We start from the raw sequence: 14,663 nt of genomic DNA, 5'->3' as shown, positions 1-14,663 counted from the left end.
TTCTTGAGTAAGTAGTTTGACCATAGTTTGACCACAGTTTGACCAGATTTGACCAGATTTGACCAAAACTCAAAAAAACTGAAATAATTATTTAGTAACACTAATATTTCTTGAATAATTAGTTTGACCATTGTTTGACCACAGTTTGACCAGATTTGACCAAAATTCAAAAAAACTGAAATAATTATTTAGTAACACTAATATTCTTGAATAATTATTTAGTACACTAATACTTCTTGAATAAGTAGTTTGACCATAATTTGACCAGATTTAACAAAAATTCAATAAAAAACAGAAATTTGAGCATAACTTTTTTTCCTTTTAGAATTTGAGGATTCTAAAAATTTGCAAACAGGCCGTAGGCGGTCAAAATCGGATGCGGATTTTCGTGCTGAACATTTTGATATATTATACGTTTTTTCTGACATTGTATGCAAAAGTTATAGCTGTTTTACATTTTCCCTACACTTTTTGCAAAACATGTCGAAATTTAAGTTTTTAAATTTTTCTAACTGGTACATGTAGTAACATAACTACATCTGGAAGGATTTTAATTTTTTGAAGTTTTTATCATTTTCTTTTGCTTTTTACAATACTGAAAAGGCGATCCACTGGGGGGGGTGGTGGTAGAGTTTGAAAATGGGACCTTTAGTACCGGTTCGTGCCATGAACCGGTACTAATGCCTCAAACCCCATTAGTACCGGTTGGTGGCTCGAACCGGGGCTAAAGGTCTAACCTTTAGTACCGGTTGGTGCCACGAACCGGTACTAATGGGCATCGCACTCTTTAGTCCCGGTTCGTGGCACCAACCGGGACTAAAGGTCCCATTTGAACCGGGACTATTGCCTGTACGGTGCCCTAGCCGCTTGAACCGGGACTAATGCTCACATTAGTCCCGGTTCGTAATGCAACCGGGATTAATGCTCTTTTCTGGCTGAACCAAAGCCCTGTTTTCTACTAGTGGTGGCTGCTACGGCCTGAGCAAGAACTGTTCTTACCTATGCATCAAAACCACAATGATATTTCGTCAAGTATGTGCTGTTTTAACATTCACAAGGACCGGGCGTAGCCACACTCGATTCAACTAAAGTTGGAGAAACTAACACCCGCCAGCCTGTGTGCAAAGCACGTCGGTAGAACCAGTCTCGCGTAAGCGTACGCATAATGTCGGTCCGGGACGCTTCTTCCAACAATACCGCCGAATCAAAGTATGACATGCTGGTAAGCAGTATGACTTGTATCGCCCACAACTCACTTGTGTTCTACTCGTGCATATAACATCTACGCATAAACCTGGCTCTTATACCACTGTTGGGGAACATAGTAATTTCAAAAAATTTCCTACGCACACGCAAGATCATGGTGATGCATAGCAACGAGAGGGGAGAGTGTCGTCCACGTACCCTCGTAGACCGTAAGCAGAAGCGTTATGACAACGCGGTTGATGTAGTCATACGTCTTTACGATCGACCGATCCTAGTACCGAACGAACGACACCTCCGCGATCTACACACGTTCAGCTCGGTGACGTCCCGCGAACTCATGATCCAGTAGAGCTTCGAGGGAGATTTCCGTCAGCACGACGGCGTGATGATGGTGATGATGTTGCTACCGACGTAGGGCTTCGCCTAAGCACCGCTACGATATGACCGAGGTGGATTATGGTGGAGGGGGCCACCGCACACGGCTAAAAGATCAATGATCAACTTGTGTGTCTATGGGGTGCCCCCTTCCCCCGTATATAAAGGTTGGAGGAAGGGGAGGGGCCGGCCCTCCGAGGCGCGCCCCAAGGGGAGTCCTACTCCCACCGGGAGTAGGATTCCAGCCCTTCCAAGAGTAGGAGTAGGAGAGAGGGAAGGAGGAGAGAAGGGAAAGGAAAGGGGGGCGCCGCCCCCCTCCTTGTCCAATTCGGACTAGAGGGGGAGGGGGCGCACGGCCTGCCCTGGCCGCCCCTCCTCTTCTCCACTAAGGCCCAATAGGCCCATTACACTCCCCGGGGGGTTCCGGTAACCCCCCGGTACTGCAATATTTGTCCGAACTTGCCCGGAACCCTTCCGAAGTCCAAACATAGTCATCAAATATATCGATCTTTATGTCTCGACCATTTCTAGACTCCTCGTCATGTCCGTGATCATATCCGGGACTCCGAACTACCTTCGGTACATCAAAACACATAAACTCATATTACCGATCGTCACCGAGCGTTAAGTGTGCGGACCCTACGGGTTCGAGAACTATGTAGACATGACCGAGACTCGTTTCTAGTCAATAACCAATAGCGGAACCTGGATGCTCCTATTGGCTCCTAAATATTCTACGAAGATCTTTATCGGTCAAACCGCGTAACAACATACGTTGTTCCCTTTGTCATCGGTATGTTACTTGCCCGAGATTCGATCGTCGGTATCTCAATACGTAGTTCAATCTCGTTACCGGCAAGTCTCTTTACTCGTTCCGCAATACATCATCCGGCAACTAACTCATTAGTTGCATTGCTTGCAAGGCTTATAGTGATGTGCATTACCGAGAGGGCCCAGAGATACCTCTCCGACAATCAGAGTGACAAATCCTAATCTCGATCTATGCCAACTCAACAAGTACCATCGGAGTCACCTGTAGAGCACCTTTATAATCACCCAGTTACGTTGTGACGTTTGGTAGCACACAAAGTGTTCTCCGGTATTCGGGAGGTGCATAATCTCATAGTCATATTAACATGTATAAGTCATGAAGAAAGCAATAGCAATATACTAAACGATCAAGTGCTAAGCTAACGGAATGGGTCAAGTCAATCACATCATTCTCTAATGATGTGATCCCGTTAATCAAATAACAACTCATGTCTATGGCTAGGAAACTTAACCATCTTTGATTCAACAAGCTAGTCAAGTAGAGGCATACTAGTGACACTTAGTTTGTCTATGTATTCACACATGTACTAAGTTTCCGGTTAATACAATTCTAGCATGAATAATAAACATTTATCATGATATAAGGAAATATAAATAACAACTTTATTATTGCCTCTAGGGCATTTTCCTTCAACACTACGGTAATGATGCCAAGCAATGGGCAAATTGGACTCTGTCAGTGCAAGACGTGCTCCTTTTCTTTCGCGAGGCTCGTCATAAAAGTCGGAGCTGCCTCGTCCTCAACGCGTGCGGTCGATTGTTTGGTCTCGGCCGGCAGGGTTCCATGTACCATTTGTTCGAAGGGGTCTTGCAGGGTTGTCAACGACGAAGTTGGAGTTGCTTGCTCGGGGAGAGGTGATGACGATGACATTGTGGGCAGCCTCGACGGAGTCCTTTCCTCAGCGGTGTGTGTGTGTCTTGTGGGTGCCAGGTCGGCCGTGTGCCTTCTCTGTGGGCATGTTGTAACGGTTTTCGCCCGGGTTTTCGTTAATTAACCGGGCAATTCTCTTCGACCTTTTTCAATGAATCGGGCCCTAAGGGGTCGTATTTCAAAAAACCAATCTTCAAAAAAAAGTCCCTCCATCATATAAAAAATATTTTCTTAGGTTTTCCGTCCCATATTAAGTGTCACTCAAATCATATAGGGCGCAGGGAGTAAGTCTAGAATTTTATCTATTTATGGGCCAGCCCAATAACAATTCAGAATTTCGTAATAAATCCTAGAGACCCACTTAGCCCATTCGTGCAAGGCAAGGGGCACTACTAAAGTTTAGTCCCACATTGCTAGTTTAGAGGGAGTTGGACCTCTTTATATGGGAGGTTCTTTCCCCACATGTATGAGCATGAGAACAAGAGGGACATCCACGCGCGCTCCTCCTCCGCCGCCCGTCTCGGCACGCCGCGCCGCGGGTTGCGGGAATGAGCCGAGCCGATGTCTAATTTTTTGCCACGCACGACGGGTATACGAACGGTCACACGGGAGCTGAAACGTTTTTGCTGAAGTGGAGATTGAATACGAACGACGCACCTCTTCGCCTGCCTACTGCCTGTTAGCTTCGCCTCCCTCTCTTCGTTTCACCTCCCGTTGCTGCCCTCTCGCCTTCTTCTCTTGCGCCTATAAAAAGGAGGTCGCTCCTCCCAGAGAGACGCACCAGAACACCACAACCCTCTCGCCTCCAAGTTCCTGATCACTGAGCTACTGCTACGATCTGCCCCATCTCGGCTTGCGGCGTGCACCACAGGTCGGGACAGTAGGCCTCCGAAACCGCACCTTTTGAGTCCTATACGGGAGAAGGGTGATAAGGTTTTTGGGGAGCGCTTCGTGCGACTACTGACTTCTTCGTCACGGACGCCCCGGACTCTGACGACTACTTCCCCGACGACGACTTCTTCCCCGACATCCACAACCTCCTCGACGACATGGCTGGCGAGGACACCGACCCCAAGTCCAGCGCTTCTGCTGCTGCTGTCCTGTACGTGTTCTTCCTCTTTCTATTAGAGGCCCTGCTACAGTTCCTTATTCTAGTATTTGCCCTAGATATGTTAGGCTCTATTTCATATATGCAACTTGCTATACTGTCTGCTCTAGATATGTTTAGTTACAGTTCATATATGAAGATGTTGTTTACCTTCTGTTTGTCAAATCGCATGGCTTGTTTTATCACTGCTATACTAGCCGTGCTTTATCTAGTATTTCTGTTAATAAAATCATTCGGTAAATTGCTCATATTTCCAACAGTAAGAAACATATGGCAAGAATTTTCATGTAAGGCCTGAATTGCCTTCAGGCTAATGTAAACCTCGCTCCCAATGAGATTACAGCCGGTAACCGATTTCACTTAAAAGAAAGATACACACGAAACTATAATCTTATTTAAAATATCAAACGTCAAAACGGTATACATTGGTTTTATAGAAAATAAAAGAAAAATCCAAAGCATTATTCACCATCATCTAACAAGATATGAAAAAACTAACGCCCACACGTGTGGCATCTTGCACATCGTCCACATGCCTCCATCACCACTCATTTTGCCACGTATGAACATATGACAACAGCAGGAATCTTTTTGGTTTTCGGCTTAAAAATGTTTTATCTCCTAATTAAAAAATTGAATTAAAAATCCGTTTTCACCATTAAATCCGTTTCGACAAAATCTTCAAAACTAGAACCCATGTTGATATGTTTCGATGAAATTTTTTTTTGCCCAAAAGTTGCCATAATGTTTACACTGTAGTTTCCATAGTGCTTAACTAAAGTTGCCACGTGGCAATTTTAGTTTGTAGAGCATGACAATTTTAGTTTTTTTATGATGGCAATTCCAGTACTTTGACCATGAAAATTATTTTTTGTATGAACCATGGCAATTTTAAGTGCATGTATCATGACAATATTAGTTTATAGTTCATGGCAAGTCTAGTTTCTTAATTCTCCGTTTTATAATATGTCAAAATTTACTTTTAAATATAGAAGAAAATAGCTGAAACATATCATGGCATCTTGAGTGTAAACATCATGGCAATTCATGTGCAATAGACATGGCAACTTTTAATCCAAAAAAACATTCGTCGAAATATATTGATATGAGATATAGTTTCGAAGATCTCGGCTCGAGGGATTTAATGGTGAAAACGGATCTTCAATCGGATATTTCATTTAAGAAATAAAACATTTTAAAAACTGAAAATCCAAAAAGATTCCCACATGCATGCATGCGGTGACGTGGCGCGGTCTGTGTGTTATAGGGCGTGTGGGCGGGTTTGGCTCACACCACATATGTGGGCGTTAGCGTTGTCCAAAAGATATGAAGCATCAAAACCTGACACATCGGTCTACAAAAGAAAAATAAACGTCGATGGGTGATAGTCTTTTGGATTGCGATGAACTTGCTGCGCTTGATCGCGCGCTTGCAACAGACACGACCCACGAGCGTCGTGTAGGGAGTGGGGGTGAGGACGCGGAGGAGGAGGAGGAGGACATAACACGCGCGGCGGCGGCGGCCGAGCTGCCGCGGGAGCAGCGGCTGTGGACTGCGGCCGCGGGGTCAAGTCCGGGGAGCAGGAGGGGAATCGAGCGGAGGTGTGGGGATAGGCGCACGGCCGCCATGTCGTCGGGCGCCGTGGGTCAATGGAAAACTGTTGTGTGGTATGGAATCGTCACCCACGTTGTAACGCTCATGGGCCAGCCCTAGAAGGTGTGGCCCGGGAGCCCACACAGTACTAACTGGGCCGGCCACACGCGCGTACGAAGCAGCTTAGACTTTTTATTTCAAGAAGACAAGATCAATATAAAAGGATTTCGCTACAAATCAAACATCAGATTTTTTAGCATGACAAATCAAACACTTTTGATGGAAAATTATGTTTTCGCGAGGATGACAATTTCCTTTAGGAAGCACGGCAAAAAAACAGAACACGTCAAAGCATTTGCCATGCTTGCTTGGGCTTGTACATAATCAGGAACTACAGGCTGTGTGAAATGAAGTATTGTGCCACCATTCAACACTATGTCCGATTATCTACAAGTTCGGAGTTTAACTGAATATATGGGCGTTTCAAAGCGCTATGGAAAGCTGCATATGCTGATATGCATCATCTCTGTCAACACACGCCCTTGGAGTATCAACCAACGAAGATAAAAAGAGAAGTGCAAGAGTTTATTATTCACCTCAAGCCTAACTAGGCGAATGATGAATGAAGCAAACGACGTGAAAATACTGCATGTGCTTGCTTGGGCTTGTACATAATCAGGAACTACAGGCTGTGTGAAATGAAGTATTGTGCCACCATTCAACACTATGTCCGATTATCTACAAGTTCGGAGTTTAACTGAAATTACAATGCTACTGAATATGCATTTCAATCAGAAAAATATATGCATTTCAATCAGAAAAAAGCACTTCAGAGGGGAATTAGCTAGGGTTTCATCTAAGATCGATGCGGATAGATGGCCTGCCGGAACACGACAGCTAGGGGTTAATCCGAATACAGGGGTAGTTGAGCTAGAGGCTCCAATTTGTGTCTCTTATAGCCATTACAGGGTAGTAATCTGACAAAAGCAGAAGTAAATATCAGAGTTATCGTAGGAATTCAAACAACGACCCTACGTTCAGCTGAGCCGTCCGAGCGGAGATCAACACGCGGAATCAGATGAATAAGAAAATAGATAGAGGTCGTTGGCATTTCAACATTTGTTCTCCGGTTTAGTTGGTTTGGAGGATTAGTTGATTGGATACCCAATCAGCATAATTTTTCAAAGTCACCGCTTCTACTTGCATCATCTTATGGGCCCGAAGCGGTGTAAAGTAATGCATGTGGCCTTGGATCGAAGATCAACGGCCAGAACTCCAAGAAGTGAAATGAAACGGTACGTACCTAACTGAAGAAATAGTTACTGTGGTTAGGTTTTGTATACTGTACGTGAGCAAACGAGAAAACGAGCACAATTGAGACAAAAGCAAACCCACAAGGTTATTTTGTACATCAAGTAACGTTGGCAAAAAGAAGTCATTATACACTGAATAACTGTAAAATCCAAAATAAAGTCGTAGCCTAGGACATTCATTCTACCAATTTGTGGTTACAAACTGCGAGTTTGAGAACAATCTCCGCTCGATCAGTTCACATCCCGATCGATCCACCCTTGATCAGCCGACCAGACTAGCAGCGCCTCATGTACACTCGACAAGAGACCACTGCTGCCGGCACCAGGACGCAAGCGGAGACGAGAACCGCACGACGGACCTGCGATGCATGCTGCTGCCTCTTGAGCCATCCGGGTGTCCTCCGCGGATTGGTCCGCACCACCTGATTGCAACAGAGGTAACAAGTATATAAGATACCAAGAGAATATATGGGCGTTTCAAAGCGCTATGGAAAGCTGCATATGCTGATATGCATCATCTCTCTCAACACAAGCCCTTGGAGTATCAACCAACGAAGATAAGAAGAGAAGTGCAAGAGTTTATTATTCACCTCAAGCCTAACTAGGCGAATGATGAATGAAGCAAACGACGTGAAAATACTGCATGTGCAGGCCCCCCACCGCGGCCGGCCGCCGGCCGTCCCCGCCCCGCCCCCCTCTCCCACCCCCCGGATCCGCCCCGTGCCGCCTCCCCGGGAGGTGGCCGGGGCGGCGCGAGCCCCTCACCCCTTCGGCCGCCCTCTTTTCCCCTTCCCTCCCTGCCGCCGCCAACGGGCACCCCCGGGCTTGGCCGGGTGGTGTTGGTGGCGGCGGGGCTTGCCTGTCCCCGCGCGCGCGGCTCCCTGCCCGGGGCATGGGGGCGGCGGCGGTGCTCCTCGGCTCGACGACGGCCCGGCGTCCCGCTGGCACGCGAGGTGGTGGTGCGTCCCCTTGGCGGCGAGACGGCGTGGTGGCGCAGGTTGGCCGGCGGCGCGTCCCCGGCCCAGATCTGGGCCCTGCGGGCCCCATCTGGGTCCTAGCGGGCCGGTCCCTGGCGTGGCTTCGTTGTCGTCTGTGTGGTGAGGAGGAGGAGCAGCTCGGACGGGGGGCGGCGGCGCCGACGGTGTGCCTGCTGCAGCACGATGGCGGGAGCTTTACGGGCATGGAGTTCCCGGCCGGGCCTGGTATGCTCCTGCTATTGTGTCCGGTCGGCTACCGCCGTTGGCGGTGGAGGTTGTGCCCTCCCGCGTGCCGACTGTGCTGCGGCCCCTAGTCCCGGCTCCTATTCCACGTTGTGCAGGCCTCATTTCGTGGTGCCGTGGTGAGACGGCGTGGAGGCTTCATGACCACGGTGGCGCAAGACGGTGGTCGGTTTGGTGGCAGGTTCTGGAGCATCCGAGGTGAAGGTTGGGATCGGGGGAAACCCCTGTCGGCTTGTCCGACACCGACGCGGCGATGCCGGTGGGTGCCGCCGAACCTTCCTGGAGGGCGTCGGGGGCGACCCTTCCTCTCGCCTCGTCGCGTACCGGGGGAAACCCTTGGCAGCAGTGTCGTCATCGTCGCGGTCCTTCTTGGAGGTGTTGATTGGTACCGGTGTTTCGGAGCCTTGGAGCTTGGAGCTTGGAGCTTGGTGGGAGATCTTCGGTGGGCGCAGTGGTCGTGAAGCTTCTTCGTTTCTGTCGATCCGCCGTTGTCGGCATTTTTTCTCTTGTTGTTTCTCTTTCGTTTCTTTTGGGTGTGATTGTGCTGCTTCCGCCCTAGCGCCTATCGTTTGCTGTATCGGTTGGTTGCTTTGTAATACAAAGCGGGGGGAAACCCTTTTTCGGAGATCAGTTTATACACATTGTGGCAAGAATCTATCGGCTTTAGACATAATTAAACATGCATGCTCTTTAATTCGAAGGATAATCAAACATAGTTACGGATCCTCTTTTCGCAAGATTCTCAAAACATGCCAATGTTTGGAATCTTTTTGTTTGTAATGATATTGAAATCTATTGATACTAGACCTTACATCATATCAAATAAAAAAAGTGAAAAAAAATTATACGAAGAATTTCATGTTGGTCAACCGATGGCTGGGGTGTTATCCCTCTTTTCGAAAAAAGAAGAAAAATCTACTTAAGAATTAAAATCCTCTAAAATGTCAAGATTCCTTTGAATCACAGGAGCCCTTTCTCTACACTATCGTAAACTTCATAGTATGTGTATGTGTAAAATTGGTGCTGTTTCTTGAAAGACCGACCCTGCAACCAACAGGTCCAACACATGGAATCGTCACTGAGCTTGGTGGTCTAGCAAGTTGTGCAATGGATATAGTGGTTTTAAAATCAAATCTATTTTTAACACGCAAAAGAGTTCTCATGTAAATACTCCTACCTCTGGCAAGGGCAAATTTTCTTGTAAAATATCTGATATAACCTCCGGACAGCTTGTCACAAGGTGCTTGAATCCATTGGTCTTCTTGACAATATCGAATACATCACGCGCAGACATAAAGTCAACGCAAACGTCTTTCAGTCGCTCGCGACAATGCTGCTTCGCTAACGTTAGGGTGGTTGCAACTGTCTGCACGTCAATGCTTCGGCATAGCTCTCCTTCACACATGGCCGCTAGCCTGTCCAACCCGTACCGATCCGCAGCAACCAGCAAATGCTGCAGTGTCGTGTTCTTCTTGAGATCGCGATTATCCGGCAGGGCATCTGTGTATATAAAGTGAAGAAGCGCCTTGAATACAGAGGGCTCCACGTCATCGATGCTGATGTGCTGCATCTTGTTCTCTTTCATCGGACCGGAGAGCTCCGACCTGAAGAACGGCGTCCGACCGGCCAACACAACTCTATGAGCCTGAAACGATTGGTCGCCCACGACGAACGTCACATCCGTGCCTTCCCCGTCCTTCAACATGTTCCCAAAGTCTTGGTGAAAGTTCGACGGCGGGATCGGGACGATGAAGGCGCTCACATCTTCCATGTGGCGCTCTTTCAACAAGACCGTCAAGACACATCTGATGGTGAAGCAGTCGTCTTTGAGGGCACGCAGCTTGGACTTGGGAACAAAGCCCTCGTAGCCCCAGCTCGCAACCATGGGAGTGAATTGCAAAAAACATCGACATTGAAGGCTAGGGTTGCAGAAACCATAATTCTACAATTTTGTGTCAAAAACCACTAATTCCGAGCCTAATTTTTTGCAAAAAACACTAGTCAATGGCTTAGGTCGTTTTGAGCATGATTATGACAGGTGGGCCCCGCTGTACAGGGTGACATGGCAAATAAAAAATCTAATTACATCCTGATATAATTTTCTTTCGCAAGAAGACCCCTGAAAAAAAGCAATCGGGTCCTCCGTGCTCTTCATGCGGCCACTCCCTCCCCGTGTGCGGCCGGCGCATCTGCTGCTAGCTCCGGCGGCGAGGCACAGGGCAGGTCCGGCATGGTCGGGGACGGGCAGGACGGCTCGATTGCCTGGCTGGCGGGGGCGAGGCAGTGGTCGGGTTCAAGCATCAGGGTTCGCTGGGCGGACCGTCAAGGGCGGCGGTGGCTCGATTCCCGGCCGGATCCCGCCGGAACCTGGGTTGGTGGCGCCGGCTCCTTGTCCAGTCAACAACGGGGGCGGCGACGAGCACGACTGGAGTACGCCTGTGGAGGCAGGGTGCACGGCGACAGCGGTGTGTGGCTCTGAGACGACGGACGGCGCCGGTTCCGGCTGCCAAGCTGGCCTCGGCCCGCACGCCGGCGAGCTCGAGCGCGCCGGCTCCTTGATCCGGTCAACGACGGGGCAGCACGGCGACGACGGCGATTGGAGAGCGCCGGTGGAGCCAGGGTGTACGTCGACGGCGGTGGGTGGCTCTGCGGCGACGGACGGCGCCGGTTCCGGCTGCCACGGCGGCCTCGGCCCGCACACCGGCGAGCTCGAGCGCGCCGACTGCGGAGGCCGTTGCTGCTCTCTGTCGCGAACTCGCGATTCCCTCCTCTTTCTTTTTCCTTTTATGAAAAGATGATTTTATCTTTCTTATGCCCTTTACAGTTTAGTCTATGATGTTCTATCTATTTGTGATCTGTTATGTCCTGTCACGTCACCCTGTCCACCGGGACCCACTTGTCATAATCGTGCTCAAAACGACTAAGCCATCGACTAGTGTTTTTGCAAAAAATTAGCCTCGGAATTAGTGATTTTTGGCATAAAACTATAGAATTGTGTTTTCTGCAACCCTAGCCTTCAATGTCGATGTTTTCTGCAATTCACTCCAACCATGAAGGTAAATGTGTGCCGCAGGCTCGGTTGCTCAACGACTTGGCCATCCTTGCCCCATATGCTCAGAGTGTACTTGGTCATCACCTCCACCCCTGGTTGTCCTCTACGGAGACGGAGGAAGACCGCCGGTGTGTTGGCGTGGGCACATCCGGCCTCGTTCTTCTTGAGCCCGTCGGGGTAGAACATGATGTCCCACTCGCATCCGCCGGCGCTGAACGTGCTCGACGTGACCCAGCTTCCGGCGCCCATGCCGTCGATCAGCGAGAAGTCGGCGATCTCGAAGTTGTGTATCACGGTGTCGTCCTCCGTGTAACATCGTGACCACGTCTCGGGCGCGTAGAGTTTCGCCGGAGAAGAACCTATGATGTTTCCCATGGCGAAGGGCAGGAGGTCGATCGAGCTGGGCAACGATCGTATCATATACGCGTCGGCCGGAGTAAACTTGTAGGCTAAGCCAGAAGAGTTAAGAGTCCGCCGCGTCCGGTACGTACTACAAGTGATGGAAAACATACCACCTTCCAAAGATGGTTGCCTACCACGCACCGCCTCGCCCCAAACTCCCCTCAACACACACACCCCCCCCCCCCCCCCCCCCACCGTCGTTGCTAGCCACCACCCCGTCCATCCCTCTAAGCCTGGGACCACCCAAGAGAACCTCCGGCGATCCCGTGCACCCTCACCCCTAAGATAGATAATAGGGCCATTACTTCACTCTAAGATAGAAGGTGGGCTAGTACTTCTCCGGCGAGGTCCGGTCAAGATGGAAGGAAGAAGGAGAAGGAGGGAAGAAAGAAAAAAGTTACTTACGCGAGAAGGATTTTCAGGAACATGAGAAATAGCAAATCCGGAGGAATTGTGCATGTGGGCAGCCCAGTTTTAGCGTCCATCCGATTTTCTACAAATTTTTCTTTGGTCTCTTCCGTTTGCTCCAGTTTTTTGTTTTCCACGAAACAATGAATATTTTTTGAATATATTATTTACATGCCTTTTTTAATGTGTGTTAACATTTTTGAAAGGTGGTCAACACTTTTCAATTAGGGGAACATTTTTTAAATGCATAAGTGATTTTTAAAATTTAAAATTGGATAAACACCTATTTGCATTTTTAGAAAATGTTCACTACGTATAAAAATTTGTTCTATGTTTAAAAATCCATTGGGCATAAAAATGTTCAGGGTTTACTCTAAAAAATAGCTGTATGTAAAATAAATATATTCATGGAAGTAAAAGAAAAATGACAAAAGAAAAAAAAGCAAACTGCAAAAAAGAAATATACGGCATGAAAAAAGTAGAAAACGTAAAACTAGAAGAAAAAAAAGAAAAGGGGAAAACCGGAAAAGAAAAAAGAAATGGAAAATAGTAAAAAACCAAAAAGACAAAAAATATATTAAAAACACTAAAACCGGAGCAGGAGTGTTGCCCACTTGGGACTTGTCAAGAACTACTGAAGTAGAAAACTTTCCCAAAGCCGAAAGTAGTAAATGTTGGAAACATGAGCAATTTACCGAATGATTTTATTAACGGAAATACTAAATAAAGCATGACTAATGTAGCAGAGATAAAGCAAGTCATGCAATCTGACAGAGAGAAGGTAAATAGCATCTGCATATATGAACTTGAGCTAAACACATCTAGAACAGACACTAGATGAAGTTGCATATATGAAGTAGAACCTAACATATGCAGGGCAGAGACTAGAGCAAAAAACTGTGGCAGGACTTCTAACAGAAAGAGGAAGAACACGTACGGGACTGCAGCAGCAGAAGCACTTTACTTGGGGTCGACATCCTCTCCAGCCATGTCGTTGATGAGGTTGTCGACGTCGGGGAAGAAGTCGTCAGTAGTCGTCGGAGTCCGTGATGAAGAAGTCAGTAGTCGCGCGGAGCACTCCCCAAAAACCTTATCACCCTTCTCCCGTACAGGACTCAAAGAGGTGCGGTTTTGGAGGCCTACTGTCCCGACTCGCGGTGCACGCCGCAAGCCGGGATGAGGAAGACAGCAGCAGCTCAGAGGTTGGAACCGGTGGCGAGAGGAAGGAGAAGTTTTGGTGCGTCTCTCTGAGAGGAGCGACCTCCCTTTTATAGGCGCAAGAGAAGGAGGCGAGAGGCTGCGCCGGGAGCTGAAGGGAACGCGGGAGACGAAACGAACATGCAGCAGCCGAAGGGTGCAGCGTTCGTATTCAATATCCATTACAACAAAAACTTTTCAGCTCCCGAGTGACCTTTCGTATACCCGTAGTGCGTGGCAAAAATTTAGATATCGGCTCGGCTCATTCCCGCAACCCGCGGCGCGGCGCGGCACGTCGTGACAAGGCGGGCGGCGGAGGAGGAGCGCGCGTGGATATCCCTCTTGTTCTCATGATCATACAAGTGGGGGAAAGAACCTCCCTTATAAGGAAGTCCAACTCCCACTAAACTAGCAATGTGGGACTAAACTTTAGTAGTATCCCTTGCCTTGCACAAATGGGCTAAGTGTGCCTCTAGGATTTATTTAGGAATTTCTGAAATAGTTATTGGGCTGTCCCAAAAATAGACTAAATTCCAGCAATCCCCCACCAGATCCCAGAGGCACACAGAAATTTGCCTTTGCTTCCAAAACACTGTTTTATATACCGGTATTGCAGTGGAGACTGTTAAGTTGAACTTCCACCTAGAACTCTATGCTACACTAGTAGGCAACTTGAACAGTGGACTGGGCCTTGAACTGCAAGTTTTCTGCGAATCTAGCTTCACACAAAGCCTTGACCGATACTAGTCTACCGTGGGTCTTCCCCGCGGGTGGAGCTTATGCGTCATACTCCGAGACCTTTCATGAGTTTACTAGAGAGAACCCTACTCTCATAGATTGCGACGTTTAACAATCAGACTCATATAGGTGTGTTCTTCAAAAGATGTTCTGCAGGACAACATCTCTGCTTAAATGAGCCACTTAGAACACATTTAAGATATACATCAACCTGCCATGCAGTTTTAGGAGAGTATTGCATCTTCATGGAGTGGTATTGTTAATAGTAAGAATACTCTCCTCTCAGTTGATCAACAACTTATCTTCCACATCTAATTCACGGGATCTCCGATCACAAAGAATAGGTTAC

The 14,663-nt window shown here is 48.0% G+C and overlaps 1 protein-coding gene across 1 annotated transcript; it reads right to left on the bottom strand.

The window, feature by feature from the left end:
• Nucleotides 1-6,946: 6,946 nt before the first annotated feature.
• LOC123055961 (BTB/POZ and MATH domain-containing protein 2-like) lies at nucleotides 6,947-11,944 on the bottom strand. Its single transcript, XM_044479752.1, has 4 exons — nucleotides 11,580-11,944; nucleotides 9,695-10,412; nucleotides 7,657-7,719; nucleotides 6,947-6,961 (listed from the first exon to the last, which is right to left on the bottom strand). Exons 1-4 carry the CDS (start codon nucleotides 11,942-11,944, stop codon nucleotides 6,947-6,949), a joined length of 1,161 nt encoding a protein of 386 aa, XP_044335687.1.
• Nucleotides 11,945-14,663: the final 2,719 nt, after the last annotated feature.

The sequence above is a fragment of the Triticum aestivum genome, chromosome 2D (genome assembly GCF_018294505.1).
Source record: "Triticum aestivum cultivar Chinese Spring chromosome 2D, IWGSC CS RefSeq v2.1, whole genome shotgun sequence".
NCBI classification, from domain to species: Eukaryota; Viridiplantae; Streptophyta; class Magnoliopsida; order Poales; family Poaceae; genus Triticum; species Triticum aestivum.
This window is presented reverse-complemented; position numbering and strand designations above follow the sequence as displayed.